General features: G+C 44.4%; 1 protein-coding gene across 1 annotated transcript; it reads left to right on the forward strand.

Moving 5' to 3' along the window:
• The first annotated feature begins 20,135 nt into the window (after positions 1–20,135).
• On the forward strand, positions 20,136–20,544 carry LOC130882971 (protein transport protein Sec61 subunit gamma-like). The gene has a single exon (XM_057783116.1). The coding sequence runs from the start codon at positions 20,180–20,182 to the stop codon at positions 20,384–20,386; it is 207 nt and encodes a 68-aa protein (XP_057639099.1). The 5' UTR covers positions 20,136–20,179; the 3' UTR covers positions 20,387–20,544.
• The last annotated feature ends 1,948 nt before the right edge of the window (positions 20,545–22,492 follow it).

Genomic DNA, 22,492 nt, shown 5'->3' on the forward strand with positions numbered 1-22,492 from the left:
GGGGCTATCCCTGCACACCTAAACTCTGGGCCCACAGGAAGGAGGAACTGTACTGTACCATGGGGCTTTAATCCCTCCCTGCGGTGCACCTAGGGCCCTAGGGGATTTTTAAATAATCCCAAAGGATCCAGTCCCAAACGCCTGTCTAGTTTTTGGCAGTGGGGGAGGTGAAAGGCTCCAATGGCTGTCTTTGGAAGTGGCTCCCCTCCAGGAGTTTTTCCTGCCTGGTTTTAACCCTTTGGAGTGCTGTGAGTGGCCGACTTCTTTCCCAAGCTCCCGTGTCTACCTCTCTCCCTTCAGTATGCTCTTGTCCGTCAGGGTCCATTATACCCAAGTCATTGTTATCACTTCTCCCGGTCCCAATTATGGGCTCTCTTATCACTGAAAATCCCTCTCTAGACTTCCATTCCGCTGAAGGGCTGTCTGCTGGTTGTTACCAGCGCTACCCACTGTGATGGTAATGGCCTGAGGCAATGGATTAGCCTCGTCTCTCCATCTTGGATTTGAATGCCAGCCTTGGGGGCAAATTGTTAACCCTTAGAACGCTGACTTATTGGTCACTGGGGCATAGTATTTGATGTCTTGATCAACTGAAAGTATTTCGGATTCTACATGGCACCAACAGAGTATATTTGAACTCTGAAGCCCTCTGGTGATTTGAAATTGCTTTTTATGTTCTTAATTTAAGTTTGCAGTATTTTTAAAGTTTGAGATAATAGTGGGAGTCTCTTAGGAGGAGATAGAAAACTTTTTTTTCACATATCTTCCTGTGCTGTTTGACATTTTATAAGGGGCTGTATTAGTGTTGCTATCTTTTTTTTTTCCTGAAGCAATGAGGATAATTGAAAAATCTTTAAAAGGATAATGGAATCTTTTAAAGTGGTTTTTTTTTTTTTAAGATGTGGTAGAAAAAAAGAGCTTGGGGGCTGTTCCATTACAAAAATGTTACTTCTAAAAGAAAGAAAAAAAAACTACATGTAATTTCATTGTCTAAAGGCAGCTATTGTGAACATCTTGGTATATTTTGTTCTTAATCTAGTTTTTTTCCCGTATGATTATGCAACTTAAACATTCTTTTTTGAAAAAAGATTCAAGTGGCACAGAGTAAAAAAATGGAATAAGAGCCCATCAGGATGACTTAGCCAGAAAAGGGCATCAGACCTATAGATATGAGTTCAGTCCCTGAGAGCCACGTGGTGAAAGGAGAGAAAGATTACAGATCACAACAACAAATTGTCTTCTAACCTCCACACGTGTGCTACACAAAACACACACACGTGTAATAAATAAAATCAATTTTTAAAAATAGAAGAAGTTGAACAGATTCTTTTTTAATATTTATTTATTTATTATGTATACAATATTCTGTCTGTGTGTATGTCTGCAGGCCAGAAGAGGGCACCAAACCTCATTACAGATGGTTGTGAGCCATCATGTGGTTGCCGGGAATTGAACTCAGGACCTTTGGAAGAGCAGGCAATGCTCTTAACCACTGAGCCATCTCTCCAGGCCCCAGATTCTTTTCTGACACTTAGATCACCACTGTATTCCCATCTGAGAAAGATTTCTCTAGTTGGATATTTTTATTCTTTGTTAAGGATTTAATTTTTTTTTCAATATTGGTAATTCAACCTAGGGATTCCCTTATGGTAGGCAAGAGCTCTGGGCAAGGCTGTAGCCCCAGCCTCTCTTCACTTTTTGAGACAGGATCTCACTACATTGCCCAAACTGATCTTGAACTCACTCCATAACCCAGGCAAGACCTTAAACTTTTCATTCTTTCTGCTTCAACCTCCCAAGTAGCTGGGATCACACACTGACACCATCAGGTGTGGCTAAGATTTTACTGTTAGGATCAAATGCGCTATATACATGTATAATATATAAATAATATATCATGATACGTATAAAATTTACATAATAGAGGCAGGGAGGTAGCACAACACTTACAAGCTCTAGCCCTATAAATCCTCCCAACCTGATCCCAGAACCTATGTAAAACACTGGTGTGGTGGCCAATGATCCCGGAATAGGCCTTGCAAGAACAGAAACAATAGAGGCCCGGGGGCTGGAGAGATGGCTCAGTGGTTAAGAGCTTTGCCTGCTCTTCCAAAGGTCCTGAGTTCAATTCCCAGCAACCACATGGTGGCTCACAACCATCTGTAAAGAGGTCTGGCGCCCTCTTCTGGCCTTCAGGCATACAGACAGAATATTGTATACATAATAAATGAATATTTAAAAAAAAAAATAGAGGCCCTGCCTAGTCTATTGTGAGCAGACTATAACAAAGTGGAAGGCAGAAGTGATGGCAGAAAGTTGTCCTCTGACCTCCACATGTGTGGACACACACATACGATAAATAAATAACGGACATATAGAAGCTGAGAAATGGCTCAGTGATCCAGAATGTTCCCTGCTAGCCCAGCGGCCGTGGCGCACACCTTTCATCCCAGCACTTGGGAGGCAGAGGCAGGTGGATCTCTGAGTTTGAAGCCTGATCTACAGGGCCAGTTTGGGACAGCCAAGGCTACACAGTGAACCCTCTCTCAAAACAACAACAAAATTGAATGCTTCCTATTCTTTCAGAGGACCTGGGTTCAGTTCCCAGTACCTGAATTATCAGATGGTTCACAATCACCCGTAGTCCAACTCAGGGCTCTGACACTCTCTCTGGCCCCCTCAAGTACATAAGTGGTGGGTACTCACACAGACAATTTTAAATACATATAATATTTAAAATACTGATACGGGCTGTCTCAAAACTTTATGAAAAGATTTAGAATTCAAAGGTTAACCCAGTCCTCTGACAATAGCTTCTTTCTAAAGAAATACCACCTGTCCCAACTAGCTTTTAGTCAATTTGACACAAGCTAGAGCCCTTTAGGAAGAGGGAACCTCAGTTGAGAAAATGCAGCAATAGACTGGCCTGTGGGCAAGCCTGTGCTGTATTTTCTTAACCGATGACTGATGTGGGCAGGTCCAGTTCACGGTAGGTGGTGACCCTGCACTGGTGATCCTGGGTGCTATAAGAAAGCAGGCTGAGCAAGCAATGAGTAGCAAGCCAGTAAGCAGCACCCTCCATGGCCTCTGCATCAGTTCTTGCTTCCAGGTTCTGGCATGATTTCCTGCCTGCTTCTCTCTGTGATGGACTGTTACCTAGAAGTGTAAGATAAAATATAAAACAAACCCTTTTCTTCCCCAAATTGCTTTTGGTCTTTTTTTTTTTTTTTTTTTAACGTGGCTTTTATCACAACAATAGAAGCCCTAATTAAGACACCTCCCAATACTGTTACTGTATCCTTCCAGATACAGACTTAAAAAGCAAAGCAGTGGCTGGGGAGGTGTAGCTCAATTAGTAGAGCGCTTGCATCGTATGCACCAGGCCTGGGAGGTGCAAGTATGCGTTGGAGAACAAAATGTTCCTTAGATACTGTCTCAGAAAACAAAAACCATGTCAGAAAGAGGAGGGCAGCTAGAGGGAGGCAGATAGAGTCGGGGGACAGAGGGGGAGCAGGAAGGAGGGTAGATAGAGAGGGCTTTCTCATTTCTTTAAAGCCCGATGTACCTTGCTTTTATAAACTTATCTGCAGCTTTGGAGCCTGTCCTGGAACTAGCTCAGTAGACCAGGCTGGCCTTGAACTCACAGAGATCTGCCCCTCTCTACCCACCACCCCACCCCGAGTGCTGGGAGTGCTGGGATTAAAGGTCCACACCACCACTGCCCAGCTGTGACTGCTTTTTAAAGGAGGGATAGCAGGGCATGGTTGCGCATGCCATAAATCCCAGCACTCCAGAGGCAGAGAAGGGGTCGAACTCTGACTTTGAAGCTAGTTTGATCTACATAACAAGTTCCAGGACAGCCAGGACTATATAGGAAGAGATCCCATCTCAAAACAAGAACAACAAAAGCATACCAGCTCAACTGGTAAAGAGATTTCCTGTGCAAGCCTGGGAACCTGAACTGCAGCCTCTTAACCAACAATACAAGGAGAGAAGCAACTCCACAAAGTTGTATTCTGAGCTCTCCGTGCTTGTCATAGCATGCTCACAAACATAAGCACGTCACGCACACGCACGTATTGTATATTCTTTTGGCTTGCGTGGCAGGAGCAAGAGTCTGTTAGCTCATGTTGAGACAAAGTGAGGAGAGAAGACAGAAGTGTTATCCAAAACGTTGTATCTAAAACACAATCATTCTGAGTTAAGGATATTTCTCAGTTGGTTGATTGCTTGTCTAGCATGCACTAGTCCATGAGTTCAATCCCCAGCACCACATCAACCAGGTATGGTGGCCATGGCTGTAACCCCAGCATAGGAAGGTAGCAGCAGGAATACCAGAAGTATGAGGTTAGAGACCCTAGGTCTGAAAACAATGAAACAAACAAAAATTACAAAAACAGGCAAACAAATGAACAAAACAGCTTATTTTTTAGAAATGTTAATTATTAATTAATTATTAATATTAAGTTTACTAACAAGGGAGGTGGTACCTAAACTCCTAAACCCTACCTCAAAAAACAGAGACAGACAGACAGGGAGACAGACAGGGAGACAGGGAAAGAGAGAGATTAATTTTCTTATTTTAGATTTGCTTCTGTTTTGAGACTGATAGAGCTGGGGAAGACCCTTCCCTTCTGATGCCCCCAAATTTACCTGCAAGAGCTTAGATTACAGGTGAGCATCACAGAGATGTATGAGCTGCTAATGATCAAAATGAGACTGTACTCATGTTAGGCAAGAACTCTACGAATGAAACCACATCCCCAAACTTAACATTTCTTTTTTTCTCACAACTGCTTATTAACATTGACATCTTCATAATGGATCTACTTTTTTTTTTCTTTAAAATAAAATTTCGTGTAGCCATGGCTGTCCTTGAACTCACTATGAGGTTGATGGCAGTCTTGAACTCCCAATGAGGTCTCCCTCCACCTTCCAAGTTTGGGATACAGGTTTATGTTACCATGCCCAGCTTCCTACGTTCCTGCTCCTAGTCTTCAAAATCTGGTGTGTTTTTGCTCCATTTTGTTTTTGTTTTTGTGTTTGAGACAAAGACTCCTAGCTCTGGCTGGTCTGAAACCCAAGATCCTCTGCCTCTACCCCCAGAGTTCAAAGATTATAGACCTGTACCTCTGTGTCTGACTAGGCAGTCACAGTTCATAAGCTAATGGCATCTGTTATCACAGATGCACACACAGTACGAACTGGGCATAAATCAGTCTGACTCTTGAAGTATTATTGATCAAGGTTAAGATTGTTTTTCAAGCCAGGCGGTGGTGGCACAGCCTTTAATTCCAGCACTTGGGAAACAGAGGTAGCTGATCTCTGAGTTCAAGGCCAGCCTGGTCTACAGAGTTCCAGGACAAGCAGGGTCACACAAACTCTATGTCTAAAACAAACAAACAACAACAACAACAAATTGTGTTCATATTTTGCTATTAAACTATGCTAAAGTGAATTACAGGAAAATAGCTCTATTTGGGTTTTATTTGTGTGTTTTTGTTTTAGTTTGGTTTGGTTTGATTTTCAGTTTTTCAGACAAGTTTCTCTGTGTAACAGCCCAGGCTATTCTGGAACTCCTTTTGTAGACCAGGTTAGCTTTGAATTAACAGAGATGCACTTGTCTCTGCCTCCCAAGTGCTGGAATTAAAGGTGTACAACACCACCACCCAATGGCTTTTGTTGTTGTTGTTTTGAGACAGTCTAACTCTATAGCCCAGGCTATCCCAGAACTTCATTGCTTAACTCAGACTGGCCTCACATTCACGGCCATATTTCTGCCTCAGCCTCCTGAGTTCTGGGATGGTAGGCGTACATTAAAATCATGCCCAACAAAAATGTTTTACATTTTTTGTCAATCCAATAGGCAGAAAATTTGTTTCTTTGTCCCTCAGATCAAAGACATCTTGGGTTACATGGAACAGACTCTTCCTCAAAAAAAATAAAATAAAACCATATACACACACATACACAAACACACACACAAAGAGCTCAACAGTAGACTATGTTCAACTCCCTAAACAACCCTCCCCCTCCTCCCAAAAAAAGAGGCCAGGTGTGGTGGTGCACACCTGTAAGTCTGAGCACTTGGAAGGCAGGATTTCCATGAGTTCTAGGCCAGCCTGAGTTACATAACAACACCTTCTCTCAAACACATACAAAAACAGTGAGGTATCACAAAAATAAAGCAGGACCTGAGGCTCTGGTCATAAAGTTATTAAACATGAAAAACTCCCAGGTTCCCAGCAGTAATTAAACCGGTGTCTATAAGCAGACATCTTTAGTAAATACATGCCTGGCGTTGAACAAAATCCAGACTGAGGTGGTAGAGAAACCACCTCTACTCTATCACTCATAAAGGGACATACGGAAGAAAACTTTCTTTAAATATTGAGCAAAACTAGGGAATGAGCTGTCTGTAGCCACAGCTTCCCGGGGGCCGCTGGGAGGGAGGTCACAGTGCACCTGTTCTTACCGTAGCTACCAAAACCACAGGTGTGCTGAGTGAAGGACTTACCGTGCACCAACAAGCGTTACGCAGCCCCAGTGCAGAGTAGGACAGCATTGGGCCCTGCTTCGCCCTGAGCAAGCTCTCACACCCACAGGAGTCAGTTCCACTCGGCCGCTGGGAGTGAGGACCAGGCCGCTAGTGATGTGTGTAGGCCAAGCCTGGCACCAAGATGTCCAGTGTGTCCTGCTGATGAGCTAATCCTCTTCCCTGCTCACTGCCTTTTCTTTGTTTATGTATGTATATGTATGTGTACCTGTGTGTGGATACATGCACGTGAGTGTGGGGGGGGACTGAGGAGGCAGGAAAGGATGCTGGATCCCCTGGAGCTGAAGTTAGAGGTGGTTGTGAGCTACCCGATTGGAATATGAGTGTTGGGAACTGAACCCGGGTCCTCTGCAAGAACAAGAAGTATTCTTAACCACTGAGCAGTCTCTTGGGCCCCCAGTTTTTTGGTTTTTTGTTTTGTTTTTTGTTTTCTTAAGACACGTTCTCACTATGTATCCCTCACTAGCCTAGAACTGGCTTTACAGACTAGACTGGCCTCAAACTTGTATTGATCCCCCTGCCTTTGTTTGTCTCCTGAGTGTGGGATTACAGGTGATTGCTGCTAAATCTGGCCCCATACAGATTTAAAGACTTCATCCCTTTGTTACTGGACATGATGATAAGGAACTGTCTGAAAAATAAAAGAAAGGAAAAAAAAAAGAAAAGAAGAAAAGGAAAATGAAAAATTTTTCCATTTTTCCTTTGCATTACTTCAGCCACTCAGTGATTTACTAAAAAATCTGTATTATGTAATGTAACCCATCTTTCTTTTCACCACTGATTTATTAAGATAACCATTCACTCATTTCTTTCTAGATATTGACAGGGTAGGCATTTGAGGAACCTAATATTGCAAAGGTAAGTAAGTCTGAGACCACCACACCAACACTCTTAAAGCAGAAAAAAGTCTTTATTTCTAGCAGGCTGCTGTACCGGGAACTCGATCCAAATCACGAAACCCTGGGCCTTACAGCCCTTTGTCTTTTTTTTTTTTTGGATTTTTGAGACAGGGTTTCTCCGTAGCTTTTTGGTTCCTGTCCTGGAACTAGCTCTTGTAGACCAGGCTGGCCTCGAACTCACAGAGATCTGCCTGCCTCTGCCTCCCGAGTGCTGGGATTAAAGGCGTGTGCCACCACCGCCCAGCCAGCCCTTTGTTTTTTATGTGCAAAAACACACATCCTAGTTGTCATGCTTCGGTTAGCAAGAAACATAACTACAGAAACCAAAAAGCAAGGCTAGTACGTTTAGAGACTTTTCTGGGACTATGAACTAGGTCTCTGATGGATTAGGTCTTTGCTTCTATTTTGGCAGACGTTGGGGCCTATGTGCTGGAATTGAAGGTCAGGACTGAGCCCCTAACATTTCATCAGTTGTGCTAAGGTCTGGGGCCTGTTACACCTGATATGTGTATGGTCCCAGGCTAGACAGCTCCACAATGATGTATGTGTGATCATATGTAGACATGACTCTAGGCCTTAGCCCGCAGGCCACGTAGCCAAGAATAGCTATGAATGCAACCCAACACAAAACTGTAAACTTGCTTAAGGCATTATAAAATACCTTGCACGTGTGTGTTTGTGCAGACGCCTTCAGAGTCTAGAAAAGGGGATTAGATCCCCTAGAACTGGAATTACAGATGTTTGTGAGCCATTTGATATGGTTACTGAGAACCAAATTCAAGTTCTCTAGGAGAATATTTTTTACAATACTTTAAATTTTATTTTTCAATTTTTAAAATTATGTGTATGTGTATGAGTGTGTGTACATGAGCATAGGTGCCCACAAAGGCCGGAAAAGTGTATCAGAACCCCTGGAGCTGGAGTTAGAGGTAGATAGAACTGACTCAAGTGTGCTCAGAGTCAAACTTGGGTCCTCTGCGAGAGCAGTATGCACCAAAACTGCATACTGAGCAGCCTCTCCAGCCCCTTGGTGACTAAGATTTTGTTTGTTTGCTTTTTGTTTGTTTGTTTTGATTTTGGTTTTTTCGAGACAGGGTTTCTCTGTAACTTTGGAGTCTGTCCTAGAACTCTCTCTGTTGACCACGCTGGCCTCGAACTTACAGAGATCCACCTGTCTCAGCCTCCTGAGTGCTGGAATTAAAGGTGTGTGCCACCACCACCAGGCAAGTTTTTTATAATTCAATTGAGAGGGTCTTTCTTTCTTTCCTTCTTTTTTTTTTTTAATTGAGAGGTTCTCTCTCTCTTTCTCTCTCTCTCTCTCTCTCTCTCTTTCTTCTTTCTCTCTTTCTTTTTTCTTTCTTTTTTTAATTGAGAGGTTCTTAATTGTAAGAAAGAATTGTCGATGGTTACATCATTCCGCAATACCAGATGGCTCCCCAGACAACACTGTCTTCCTTGGTGCCATTCGGGCAGCTGCTTATTTTTGCTTCTATGGCACTGGGAAACTCCTGGTTTCCTTTTCTTTATTCCTGATTCTGCTTCCTTCTTTCTCTCCCACTCCCCCTTCCCTTTTACCCCTCTTTTCTTCCACCCAGGATTTGAGGCTTCACTGCCCGATCAGAGACCTTCAGAATCACCGAGAAGCTTGGAGGGATGGTTCAGCTGTTAAGAGGGCTTACTGCTCTTCCAGTGGACCGGTGGTCAGTTCCCAGCACCCACATGTTGGCTCACAGCCATCTGTAATTCTAGTTCCAGGGACCTAGTGCCCTCTTCTGGCTCCCTCAGGAACCAGGCATGCAATACACGATCATACATGCAAACAAAACACTCATGCACATAAAGTAAAAATAGATATCAAACTCAAAATAAAAGACTACTAAGAGGTGGATGATCCATTAGTCCACACTTGAGAGAGTCAGCCAAATTTGATGGGGTCTTGGCTTCCTCAGTTCCCTATTATGAGACCTCAGGCAAGTCTGTTACTCTGTCATTTACTAAACTAGGACAATTATATCCTGTTTACAAAGCCAATGAAACTATCTGCTGCAACCTATATTATTCTTTGGCTCTAAAGAAGCTCTGACTACCAGGAAATCTCAACCCAAGGCAGATAGACAGTCTACTGAATAGTGTGGAAGATGCACAGAGTAACGTCCTCTCAGGGCAAATAGGTTTTAAGCAGGGTGTGGGGAAGAGATGGGGAGAAGGAGGGAGCAGGCAGAAGGATCAACTGACAGTGTTTGGACAAGCCATAGGGAAATCTGATACTTGATAAACTAGTCAAAAATAAAATTTAAAAAAATCATAATTAGAATGAAAAAATAGCCTGTGTGAGTGGATAAAGCTGCTCTCAGAAGCCATTGATAATTAAATGAAAACCCCAGTTTCAGGGGGTAGGCTACTGCAGGAAAATCCCTCAGGCCCCCAAAACAACATAGGTAATTGCTATTACTGCTGGTGACACATAAGAATTGGATGGTAAGACTTTTTATTATCAAAAAGATACCACATAATGCCTTGGTTAGAGGAAACAGAGAGATTAAACCAAACTGAGCTGACAGCTTCCTCCCTGCTGGCTAGCCCTGATAGTGATGTGCAGGCTGTAGAGGAGAAGGTCATCAGAACTCTTACTCACCTGCGGCCTTTTCCTGCTATGGTGCTGACCAGCCCAACCAGATGGGCTCACCGGTACAATGATGGCAAGTCTATACTGGAGCAACCAAATGCTTTCTGGTTGCAACTGATCTCAGCTCCATGAAGGAAAATTTATGTCTGACTCTAAAGCCAGAAGCCCATGGCTGAGAAGGGCACAACTCTAGTGAGGCAGTGCCTGCTGTTGCTTCTCTAGATGGGCACGCTATGTATAGTAGGGAACCTAGGAGAGTATGTGTATTCAGGGTAAACATTAGGATGAGGTAGCTGTTGTCCGGGAGTACTTAGACCTTGAAGAAACCATTGGAGAAAACAGTGCTCGCTCTCTGTCATTTAAAGAATGTTGCCGCTTTTGCGTGACTTTAGTCGTAAGACTGTCCCGGCAAACCTGGACCGTCTTGCATTATTGAGTACTGCAAACAGTGCACACTAAAATTGCAGGGGTGTGTTGTTTTCTTTCACGAAACATATAGATTGGATCAGGGGCTTTGATATGAGGAACTTGTTTTATTCAAAAAGCAACTCTTGTGTAACAATCAATAAATGTGCTTCTGCACGGCTGTCGGGGTTCAGCCCGTCAGAAACCGTTCCTCCCTGCTGCCTCAGAGCCTGATTGCATTGTGGAGCGACTGTCTTCCTTTGATCGTTTTGTGACTCAAAACACCGACATATGCCCGTCAATTTGCCTTCCAAATGATTGTGTTTATGCTCACAGAACTGTCCTGCCGCTGACTTGTCAGAGAAGGTTGCTTTTTGTAGTGATCTGAGGTGACTGCTGAGACTCAGCTGATGGAAGTACTGTTGGGTGCCCAAATATAAATGGGATGTCTATGCCATTCCTTCCAAAGCTTTGGAAACATCATGGAAGAAGGAGTTGAAAGGGATCAGAGGAATCAGGGTGAAGGGTGGAGGAAGCCTGTGTCCTGGGCATGATGTAACTTTTTTCTCCTTCTTCCTTCCTTCCTTCCTTCCTTCCTCCTCCCCTCCCTCTCTTTGTTCTTTCTTACTTTCTTCTGAGACAGGGTCTCTATGTAGACCAGGCTGGCCTGGAATTCACAGAGCTCCACCTACAATGCAGGTACCACCAGGCCAGGCCACTGTTTTGTTCTTGAACTCACAGCAACTGTGATTACCTTCGCCAAGATTGGGCCTGTCAACACCCTGTCACAAACAGGGAAAACGGAGTCATGGGGTTGTTATAGGATATTTGTACACTGTGTGAAGATACGTTGCTGTGATTGGCTTAATAAAGAACTGATGGCCAATAGCTAAGCAGGAGGTATAGGTGGGACTTCCAGGCAGAGAGAGGATTTATGCCCAGTAAAGGATGATGGGAAAAGGAAGGATATTTTTCTTCAGTGGTATAGCCACTGGTAAGAGGCCCATGCTCCTATAAACAAACTCTTGTCTACACTCCTGGAAATAACCCTAAAGAAACTCAGTGGGACATACACACACACATGTGCACACATACACACACACACACACACCCGCACACATATGCACACACACATAAGCACGAAGTGGCTAGTTGGGCAGAAGAAAGTAATTAGCAGGAGTGGGAGAGGGACAGAGATGGTGACTAAGAGAGGGGATGAGTATTGATAAGTAAAAATATCCCCCAGTAGTGAATAACTCTGCCAATATACTAAGCCAATCAAACTCATTAAATGCTAGGTTTTAATCGGAGCAAAGCATTCCAGGGTGCTCCCATGGGAAGAGGAGAAACCAAGAGGGGAACCATGAGGGGAAGTCTCGGGCTGTAGCTACTGCTTGGTGGGCTTTCTTTGGGAGGGGTCTGGAGAGTTGCTGCTTGGTCCGCTGAAGGCTGGGTTTAGAATACGGCCCCAAGCTGAAGATGCCCAATAAATATGATGGAAATATATTGTATACATGGATGAAAGCATCATAATGAAATCCAGTGTTGTATATAATTAATATGTGCTAATTCAAACCATTTTAAAGAGTTAATGTAATTTCTAGTAGCCAGCACAGGAAAGTATACATATAACTACATAAGAACTACTGTTATTTTCTTTTTTTTTTTTTTTTTTTTTTTTTTTTTTGGTTTTTTGAGACAGGGTTTCTCTGTAGCTTTGGAGCCTGTCCTGGAACTCCCTTTGTAGACCAGGCTGGCCTCGAACTTAGAGAAATCCGCCTGCCTCTGCCTCTCGAGTGCTGGGATTAAAGGTGTGTGCCACTACCACCTGGCCTGTTATTTTCTATTCCCAGGAAAAGAACAAACGGTTCTGCATCCACCCCGACCTCTAGTCTTTCCTAGACATAGTGTGGAGAATGTCGGAGTCGGCATCTCTGGAGCTCTTCACCGCTCCAGTCTGGCATCATGAATACCTCTAAAGCCATTTGATTTTGTGAAAAATTTTAATATAGAGTTTTTTGTTTTGTTATGTTTTTTGAAATAGTGTTTCTCTGGGCAACAGCTCTGGCTATCCTGGAACTTGCTTCACAAACCAGGCTGGCCTTGAACTCTCAGAGATCTGTCTGTCTCTGCCTCCCGAGTTCTGGGATTAAAGATGTGTGCCACCACCACCCAGCTGAATATAGATCTTTAAAGTATTTTTTTAAAAATTGTTTTCTTTTATTTTATGGGTGTTTTGCCTGCATGTATCTGCTCACCACGTGTGTGCAGTGTCTGTGGGAGGTAAAGGAAGGTGTCTGATCCTTTGGGGACTGGAGTTACACATGGTTAGCTGCCAGATGACTGCTGGGAGCTAAACCCAGGTCCTCTGCTAAGGCCCTGCATGCTCTAAACTGCTGAGCCCTCCCTCCTGCCCCAATCTTTGGTCTTTAAAGTATCTTAACATAGCCTAAAGAACTAATGATAAATGTATTAATAGTAATAACAGTTTGTTGGCTACATAAGAAAATGCCCTACATCACAGTCATGCATGTATTTAGAATTGAATCATCTCCACTGATTTCTTTAAATTTTATTATTTTATGTATGTGAGTCTTTTGCCTGCATGTGTGTATATGCCCCCACATGCTTGTTTGGTGCCTTTGGAAGTTGGAGGAAGTTGTCAGATACCCTGGGATTGGAGGTGCATGAGCCCCCATGTAGATGCTCAATGCTCTTCTTCTCTGAGTCAGCTCTCCAACCCAGCCCACATGAATCTGAGCGGTTAGTACCAAAAAGATAAAGAATGACAAAGGTGGGCTCAAGAGATGGCTCAGAGGTTTAAGAACACTGGCTGCTCTTCCAGAGGTATTAAGTTCAATTCCCAACAACCACATGGTAGCTCACAACCATCTGTAATGAGATCTGGGGCCCTCTTCTGGCCTGCAGGGACATATGCAGGCAGAACACTGTATCCATAATAAACAAATAAATCTTTTATTAATATATAATTTCTAAGAATTAAAATATAATTACAGCATTTTGCTCTGTTCGTTTTTCTTTGCCACCCGTTCCATTTGTTCCTCCCTACACCCCTTCTCACATTCATGGCCTGTTCTGTAATCAATACAACCTGCTGAATCTGCTTAGGATTCGTGTGGTTTCAGAGCTGACCACTTGGCCTTGGGTAACCTATTAAGGGTCTCACCCTGGGGATAACCCACTAACTTTCTCTTTCTCATAAGTCCTCAGCTATAGGCAGCTCTTTGTCTAAGGGTGGAGCACTGTGACATTCCCTCTCCTGTAATAGCACGGCTCTTGGCATCACTGTTCAGGTCCTGCTTAGGCGGCCATAGTTGTAGCTTCCCTGTCACAGCCTACAGCAGGCTTGCCAGTCCTCTGGCTCTTGCCACCTTTCCATTCCCTCTTCCAACCTCTCTGGGTCTTAGGTTCAGGAATAAATACAATTGAAGATAGCTTTTCACCTCACGGTAGTGCTGCATGCCTTTAATCCCAGCACTCAGGAAGCAGAGCATTTGAGGCCAGCCTGGTCTACAGAGTGGATTCTAGGACTGGGCTACACATAGAAACCCTATCTCAAAACCAAAAAACAAGCAACAAACAAATAAGAAAAAAAAAATCCACAAAAAATCAAGATAGCAGAGTACTAGATTTAGAATTGAAAAACCATGGGGTGTTTGTTTGTTTCGCTATCTTAGACAATCTCTTTGTGGCCCTGTTTTTTCTAGAACTTGCCATGTAGACCAGGTTGGCCTCAGAGATATCCACCTACCACTGCCTCCAGAGTGCTGGGATTAAAGGCCAAGTAACCACATTCGGTTTGAACACAAACTTAAATCTCTGCTTTAAACTAGGTGTGGTGGGCTTCTCTGTCACCCTGGGGAACGGGGAGGCTGAAGGACTAGGGATTCAAAGCCAGCCTCAGGCTACACGTATATCAGGAACAAATTAAACTCTTGGAGCTTTAATTGCCTCATCTGGGAAAATGGTCACTGTAGCTGTGCAAATAATCACTTCCTTGGATTCTGATAAAGATTAGATATGGAAGGACAGGTGGGACTGGGCAGAGGGCAAATGGGCTTGCCCAGGAAGTGGGAGGAGGTGGAAAGGGAGTGGAGGGAGGGACAGAAGACTCTCAAGTTGTCCTCTGTCCTTGAGGAGGAGTGGGCTGTGTTGTATTCCTCCTCCCAACACATACAAATTAAGAAAAAAATGTAAAGAAAATAACTTTTAGATTAAATAATAAAATAAAAAAAGCATTTATACAGTGACTGTCACAGAGAAAAGGCTGAGTTTGCGAAATAGTTATTCTGTTTGTTTGTTTGTTTGTTTGTTTGTTTGTTTGTTTGTTTGAGACAGGGTTTCTCTGTATAGCTTTGGAGCCTGTCCTGGAACTCGCTCTCTAGACCAGGCTGGCCCCAAACTCAGAGATCCGCCTGCCATCTGCCTCCCGAGTGCTGGGATTAAAGGCGTGCACCGCCACCACTCAGGCCGAACTAGTTATTCTTAAATCAAACAAGCTTGCCGTGACTGGTGGGGCACACCTCCCATTCCAGCACTCCAAATAAGGCAGAGGCAGCAGGCAAAACATCACTAGGGGTTCCCGGTCAGTCAGGGTTAATAGCAAGACTTGTCTCAAAAACTTCACAAATAAATACGAGGAACTCACAGAGATGTGTGTCTGCCACCAGGAACCTTTTCCTGGGTCATGTTTCGGACCTCCAGTGAGGGCGGCTATGAGAATGGCAAGGTGACACCGCTGTCTACTGTCACAATCCAGTCCATAGTACTGCACACTCTTCCAAGGTGGGAGATTGAGGAGGCAAGGGCTGGGTGGCCTGAGAGGTATGCCGGGCACACCTGAGCCGACTGTATTTCTCCCATCTCTCTTTCTGTTGTTGTGTGTGTGTGTTTAAATTACATGGTCAGCAAAGCATCCCTATTGCTTATGAGCAAGCATGGCTCTGTTGGAACATTTAGCCACTTTGGCCACCGGAGTGTGTCACCCTTGCAGGTTTGGAAAGTAGTGTTTTTGCAAACTTTTTTCGGGTTCACGTTCATAAGAAGTTGCATTTCTCCCAAGCAGTTGGTTTATTGTGGACTGTTGGTTTTTTTTTTTTTTTTTTAAAGGAATCTTTTCTTTTTAACTTTATTTTATGTGCATTGGTGTGAAGGTGTCAGATCCCCTGGAACTGGATCTTCAGACAGTTGTGAGCTGCCATGTGGGTGCTGGGAATTGAACTCGGGTCCTCGGGAAGAACAGTCAGTTCTCTTAACCGCTGAGCCACCTCTCCAGCCCTGGACTGTTGGTTTTAAATTTTTATTTTTTATCAGTGTGTGTGTTTGTGTGTATGTTAGCAGAACCAACAACTTTATTAAAGGACAGTAAAAAAAAGAACTCCCAGGAGGGGGTCCAAGAGATGACTTCCCTTTTTCAGTTCCAAGGGTTAGTGATGTGCAAACATGAGAATTGCTGCCTTAAGCCTTTGGTACAGGGCTGCCCCTCCTATCCCTTCAAGACTACTTTTATACATTGGCCCACAACTTCAGAGTCAAAAGTGCTCTGGGAGGACCTTAAAAGACAGAGTTAACTAGGTCTCTTTTTCTCTTAAGGTGGAGCTAGCCCAATGGGCCAGAACTTGCAGGAGAGGGAGGCAGAAGTGAGGCAGCAGATCCAAGCCAGACGGGGAACTCCCAGGGCATCTCCCAGAACTGTAGGGTAACTGTCCTTTTCCCAGCCTGCCCTGGGACTGGTGGTGAGCATATTTCAGAGGTTAGGAAGGGCCAGACTAGGCCAGCCTTGAGGACCAAGCAGAGGTGGGACGATGTTGACCACAGATCTGGGAACATCACAGAACAGGCAACCAGCACTGGCTGGAGGGATTTGGACCAGACATCTGTCCTCAGTCTTGCATTCCAGATGTGGAAGACCTGCATTTCCGTCTTGGTGGTGCTGCTGACCTATGGACAGCAAAGAGACCAGAATTGAGCCACTTCCTCGACGGGGCCATACTTTTTCCAGCTTGGGCTGATATGAGAAGGAGATGAAGGAACAAATTCCAAAGCTCTTACCCTGACAGAACAGCAAGAGCTCAATGAATAGGTTATATTTATCAGCGGTTAGAGGAATCAGTGGGAAAGGTAGAGCTCAATGTTACCCCTCCTGTCCTGTGTTGCCCCACACAAAAGCTCAGCACCTGCAGTCTAAGCTATGAATGCACAAAGGAAGAGGATCCTAGGGTCTCCAGGCCCTGGGTGGAGACAAGGCGGTAAGAAGTGTAAACGGTGTGGTGGGGGCTCGGCTCCAGCTGTCTGGCACTCCCCGGAGCTGGCAGAGGCCGAGGAAGAAGCTCTAGACTCTGGGCGCCTTTTGTCTCAGGACTTGGCTATGTAAAAGGTGGGGGAAGGGGCAAGAATTCTTGGAACTTGTCCATTCACTGGAGCCCCCGCTGCCAGCAGGTGCGACAGTGGGGGAGGGCCCTGCAGACAGAGGCCTGTGAGGTCCAGAAATGAGGACTGAGTCTCAGCACGCCCTGGACCGGACAAACAGACTCCACAGCTTCTCGCCTCCCAGCCTGTGAACTTCCAGGCCAGCCAGACTCCATCCTGCTTTTTAGAATTTGATCACAAACTGAACCCCCTACCCTTCAAGCCCCCTTCTCTCCAGTCTCCAAATCTGGGTCCCATAACTAAGGCTGCTGGATTTTTCTGAAATTCGGGAGATGTTTTTATTTTTCCATGATTCACTTGCTTGGGACTCAAAACTTCAGGCACCGGAGACGGACTGGACACATCAACAAAGGTCCAAGACAAACCAGTGTCGGGAGCCAATGAACTTAGACCTGGGTTCAAATCTACATCCCCTTTCCAGTCTGGTGAAGGAAGCATTTCTTCCTTCTTTCCATCTGTCTTCCTTCCTTTTCCACCTTCTTCCCCTCGTTTCTCCCTTCCTTTTATAATTATTTATTCCAGCGATAGAAATAGAGATAGCTATGAAAGACGAGGGCAGCACTCCCTAGAGGGAAGTGGGTTCGGGAGCCCGGATCAGGAGCCATTCAGAATTCCGCTGGTAAACCCGGCATCATCTTTCCTGCTTTTCGGAGTTACTGCACAGAATAACTGCTGGGTTAATGTCTTGGCTTTTGTTTCCTGGAACAAGGTCTCACTCTGTAGCTCAGATTGGCCTAGAACTCATTGTGTATCCCAAGCTAGCATCAAACTCAATATAGATAGCCCTTCTACTTCAGCCTCTTGAGTGTTAAGGTTATAGGCAGGAGTCAATGTTTGTAAAGCTCTTGGTGCAACTCAGTGGTTGCTGACTGGCACTTCCTTTAATAATCATGGGGGCATAAGGCATGAACTCCAGCAATCCTGGGCTTTAAAATGTATGTGTATATTTAAAATATTAAAAAACATACATATATATTCATATTACTATATATATTTGTGTTATATTACATATAACTATATATACAACACATATAACTATATATTACATATAACTATATATATAACACAAATATTACTATATATATTTGTGTTATATTACATATAACTATATATACAGTGTGTGTACATTATATGCACACCTACTTGTAAGTGTGCACACCCCTCATTCTCATTTGGAGGCTGGATGTCCATCTGGGGTGTCTTCTTCAATTGCTCTCTACCATTTTTATTTGTGTTTTAATTGTTTTTTTTATTTATATGGCTTTTAGTTTTATTTTATTTTGTTTGAGATAAGAGTCTCATTATGAGCCCTGGCTGGTCTGAAACTCTCTATACAGATCAGCCTCGGCAGCTAGATTAAAGGCATGTGCAACCAAGCCCATCTCTCTACCATTTAAAAAAAAAAGTGTATGTGTGAGCAAGCGCGAGAGAGCATGCATATGACATGCATAGGATGCCCAGCAGCACGCGCGTGGAAGGAAGTGTGAAAGGTCAGCTTTGTGGATACAGTTCCCCTTCTGCCTCTTTATGGGTCCTGGAAATTGAAATCTGACTTTCAAGCTTTGAGGGGTGTCTTTACCAGCTGAAACACCCCAGTAGCCCCTGTGCCACGTTTTCCGAGACAGAAATACAGTGATTTTCTCTCACGGAATCTGGAGCTTGCTGTTTGGACTAGACTGGCTGGCCATCTATCCTCCAGGTTCCATCGGTCCTGTCCTCCCTTTGCCCTCCCCTCCCCTCCCCTCCCCTCCCCTCCCCTCCCCTCCCCTCCCCTCCCCTCCCCTCCCCTCCCCCTCCCCTCCCCGTAGCTTTCCCCCTTACGGGCTAACAGGGTAGTGGAGCAGCCTGCATACATAGCTTGTGCATGGCTACAGACTGAAGATTTAGAGCATCCTGGGCATTTCACATCCATGAAGAGAAACGGGGCTGTGGACGGGCATTTTTCCTCGTATTTTCTCTTCTCTGTAGAGGGATGAGGGGGATCCTTTGCAATGGTGTGTTCTTTTAGGGAGATTGTCCCTGCCAGAAAGGCGGCCTTTTTTGTTTTTATTTTTTAAAAATTTATTTATGCCGGGCGTTGGTGGCGCACGCCTTTAATCCCAGCACTCGGGAGGCAGAGGCAGGCGGATCTCTGTGAGTTCGAGACCAGCCTGGTCTACAGAGCTAGTTCCAGGACAGGCTCTAAAACCACAGAGAAACTCTGTCTCGAAAAACCAAAAAATAAATAAATAAATAAAATAAAAATTTATTTATTATGTATACAGTGTTTTGATTACATATATCCCTGGCATGTCAGATCTCAAACGGATACCAGATTTCATCACCAATGGCTAAGAGCCACCATGTGGTTGCTGAACTCAGGACCCCTGGAAGAACAGGCAGTGCTCTTAACCTCTGAGCCATCTCTCCAGCCCCCTTTCATTTTTAATTAATTTATTATTGTTATTTTTTCAAGGCAGGGTTTCTCTGTGTAGCTTTGGAGCTTGTCCTGGAACTAGCTTTGTAGACCAGACTGGCCTTGAACTCACAGAGATCTGCCTGCCTCTGTCTACCCAGTGTGCCACCACTGCCCGGCCCTCATTTTTATTTTTAATTTTATGTGTCTGAGTGTTTTGCCTGCTTGTGTGTCTGTGCACCCCGTGCGTCCACTGCCCAGAGTTCAAAAGAGGGTGTCAGAACCCCAGGAACGGTGGTGAGCCACCCATTGTGAGTGCCAGAACCCACACTGTGATTCTCTGCAAGAGCAGCAAACACTCTGAGCCACCGAGACACAGCTTCTGCCCTGGTTTGGTTTTCTGAGCTAGGATCTCAAGCTGCTCAGGCTGTCCTTGAACTCCCATGTAGCAAAGGATCCTCCTGCCTCCACCTTCTGAGTACTTTAATTTGTGTTCCTCTCCACACAGTTCATTTTATTTACTTGCTTTTGCTTTGTTCGCCATGCTGAGCATCGAGCTCAGGTCTTTGTGCATGCCTGGCAAGGCCCCTCCTGCTGAGTTCATCCCCAGCTCTTCTTTTCCAGGCTGACCTTGAACTCCTGATTCTCCTGCAGTCTTGCGGTGCTAACAAGGCAGGACGTAAAGATGGGGAGCTGTGTTGAGATGAGGGAAGGAGCCCCTCATCCCAGAGTTTGATGGATGCCTCTCACCAGCTGAGAAGCAAGAATTACCACACAGTTAATAATATTTGCCTTGTCTCCTAAGCTACGTGTCTTTGCCTTCTCAAGCCGCCGTCCCGCAATCAGTCATGGATCAGGTAATGCAGTTTGTTGAGCCAAGTCGGCAGTTCGTAAAGGACTCAATTCGGCTGGTTAAAAGATGCACCAAGCCCGACAGAAAAGAATTCCAGAAGATTGCCATGGCCACAGCCATAGGATTTGCTATCATGGGATTCATTGGATTCTTTGTGAAACTGATCCATATCCCTATTAATAACACTATTGTGGGTGGCTGAATGCTTTCTCTTCGCGGGAACTAGGAGCAAATAAGGGTGTGAGAAGCTTATGAAGTAAAAAGTTGCCTGTATACTTTGTGTTTTCCTTTCCTTTTTCCCTCCCCAAGAGGTTTTGTATTTCTAAACTAAAATAATTTCAAAATAAACATTTTTCCCATGACAAAAAAAAAAATAATAATAATATTTGCCTTTCTGCTTTCCCGGCTGTAACTTGCAATTTTCTAGGGCTCACCAGAAACCCCATTTAAGGACCTGTCCTAAACCCTGTGGGCAGCCTTCAGGTTCCTATCAGATTGTAATTCCATCTAAGGCACGTCTAGAACCACCCTAGAATCTCAATTACTGAAAAGGGGAGCAGAGTAGAAGAGGGTCCCTTAAGACCCCATTGAACAACGTCATTTCGAAAACTTCAGAAATCCTTTAATTACATGGTCGCAGGGCCTCTCACAGTCTGAGCAAGGACTGTACTACCGAACTACATCTCTGCTATCTTTTTTTTCCCTCCAGAGTACTGTCATATAAATAGAACAACTCAGGTTTGAACTCCTGACCTTCTGCCTCTCCTTCCCCCAAATTAAGGCCATTAGTTTAATTTATTCTCTTTTGCAGAGCTGGAGAGCAAGCCCAGGGCCTCACACATTGGAAGCAAGTGCTTTTCTAGCAAGCTATATTCCCAGCCCTATTTGCAGGGGCGGGGGCGGTGGGGATTAAAGGCATGTATCACCCACTTGACTGGTGATGGGATCGTTATATATTCTGGAACTCTGGAATTTGCAATACAATTTAATTTTTTAAGAAGTCTTTCAGCGTACCCATCTTTTTCCTTTCTTGACCCACTGCAATGGTACTCACCATCTTCTCACCGATGCACCGCAGGCAACGGTCTTATCTAGACTGATTTTCTTGGCATTTTGGGGGCTCCACATTCCCTCTGGAAACCCGCAGTGCTCAGGGTTTTCTTTTGCCTTGCTTTGTTCTCAAAATACGGAAAGGCTGCATCTTGCATTGTATCCCAGGTCTGGTTCCAAATGCACACGCTCCCCCTAGTGGTTTCTTCAAGAAGCACACTGTTATTTTTATTTCCTGGTTTGCCCCCTTGAGGAAATGCCATCTGATTGATAAATTAGTGTCGCTAATCTTCTCTTTGGGACCCAGGGCCGACTCCAACTCCCAGACAGCTGCCAGACAGGCCAAACTCCTCTTAACTCACAGTTTGCTGATGCATTTCTGAGAAACTGATGGAAATCTAATGTGTTAGGTTATACTTAACTGCTCTAGGAGAAACAGAAATGAAAATGAAAGTTATGAATTCTAATAGCTCATTATGGGGCTTTCGCCATGTGCCATTTGCTGTGTTAAACACCTTTACACGAAGATCTTACTTAACTCTCACTACAGTGAGGAATGTCCCAACTTCTCCACTTTGTAGATAAGAAGTTCAAAGAAGCTCTGCAGCCTGGCCAAGATCACCCAGCTGGAAGGTTCCCAGAGCTAGACAGATGCAGGATGCCCACTGCACTTTGAACTGAACATAAACAATTCATAATGTTTAGGGTAGCGTGTCTCAAACATTGTGCACATTTTCTTGGGACCCTGACCCAACTGGTCAGTGATGGAATACGAGGGGATTCCGAGTCTCCAGTTCCTTGATTTCCCAATATTAGAGCCGTGGAGTTCTTGCATTAGATTGTTGGCTTTTAATTTTTAATTTTTAAATTACATTATGTATGTATGTATGTGTGCGTGTATCCCTGTGATGTGTGTGGATATGAACATGCCATTATGCAGATGTGAAGGTCAGAGGGCAACTTGCAAGAGTTGTAAATGGGTATCATAAATCAATCCCAGGCTGCCAGGCTTGACAGCTTCACTTGCAGAGCCGTCTCCCCTGCCACACTTTGGATTTTGAGAAAGGACCTAACTACATGGTCCTACCTACCAGGAACTCACCATGTAGCCCAGGCTGGCCTCTTAACTGTCGTGATTTTCCTGCCATGGCTTCCCAAGTGCTGGAAATATGCAGTTCTTTGCAAAACAGGAAACCTATTTGCACTAATGCAAAACCCCACCTCATATATACTGAAAACTGCTTGGGGAAATTAACTT

This window comes from Chionomys nivalis, chromosome 10 (assembly GCF_950005125.1).
Source record: "Chionomys nivalis chromosome 10, mChiNiv1.1, whole genome shotgun sequence".
Taxonomy (NCBI): Eukaryota; Metazoa; Chordata; class Mammalia; order Rodentia; family Cricetidae; genus Chionomys; species Chionomys nivalis.

Coding starts and splice junctions, on each gene's coding strand:
- LOC130882971 (XM_057783116.1), top strand. CDS start 20,180: ATGGATCAGGTAATGCAGTTTGTTGAGCCAAGTCGGCAGTTCGTAAAG.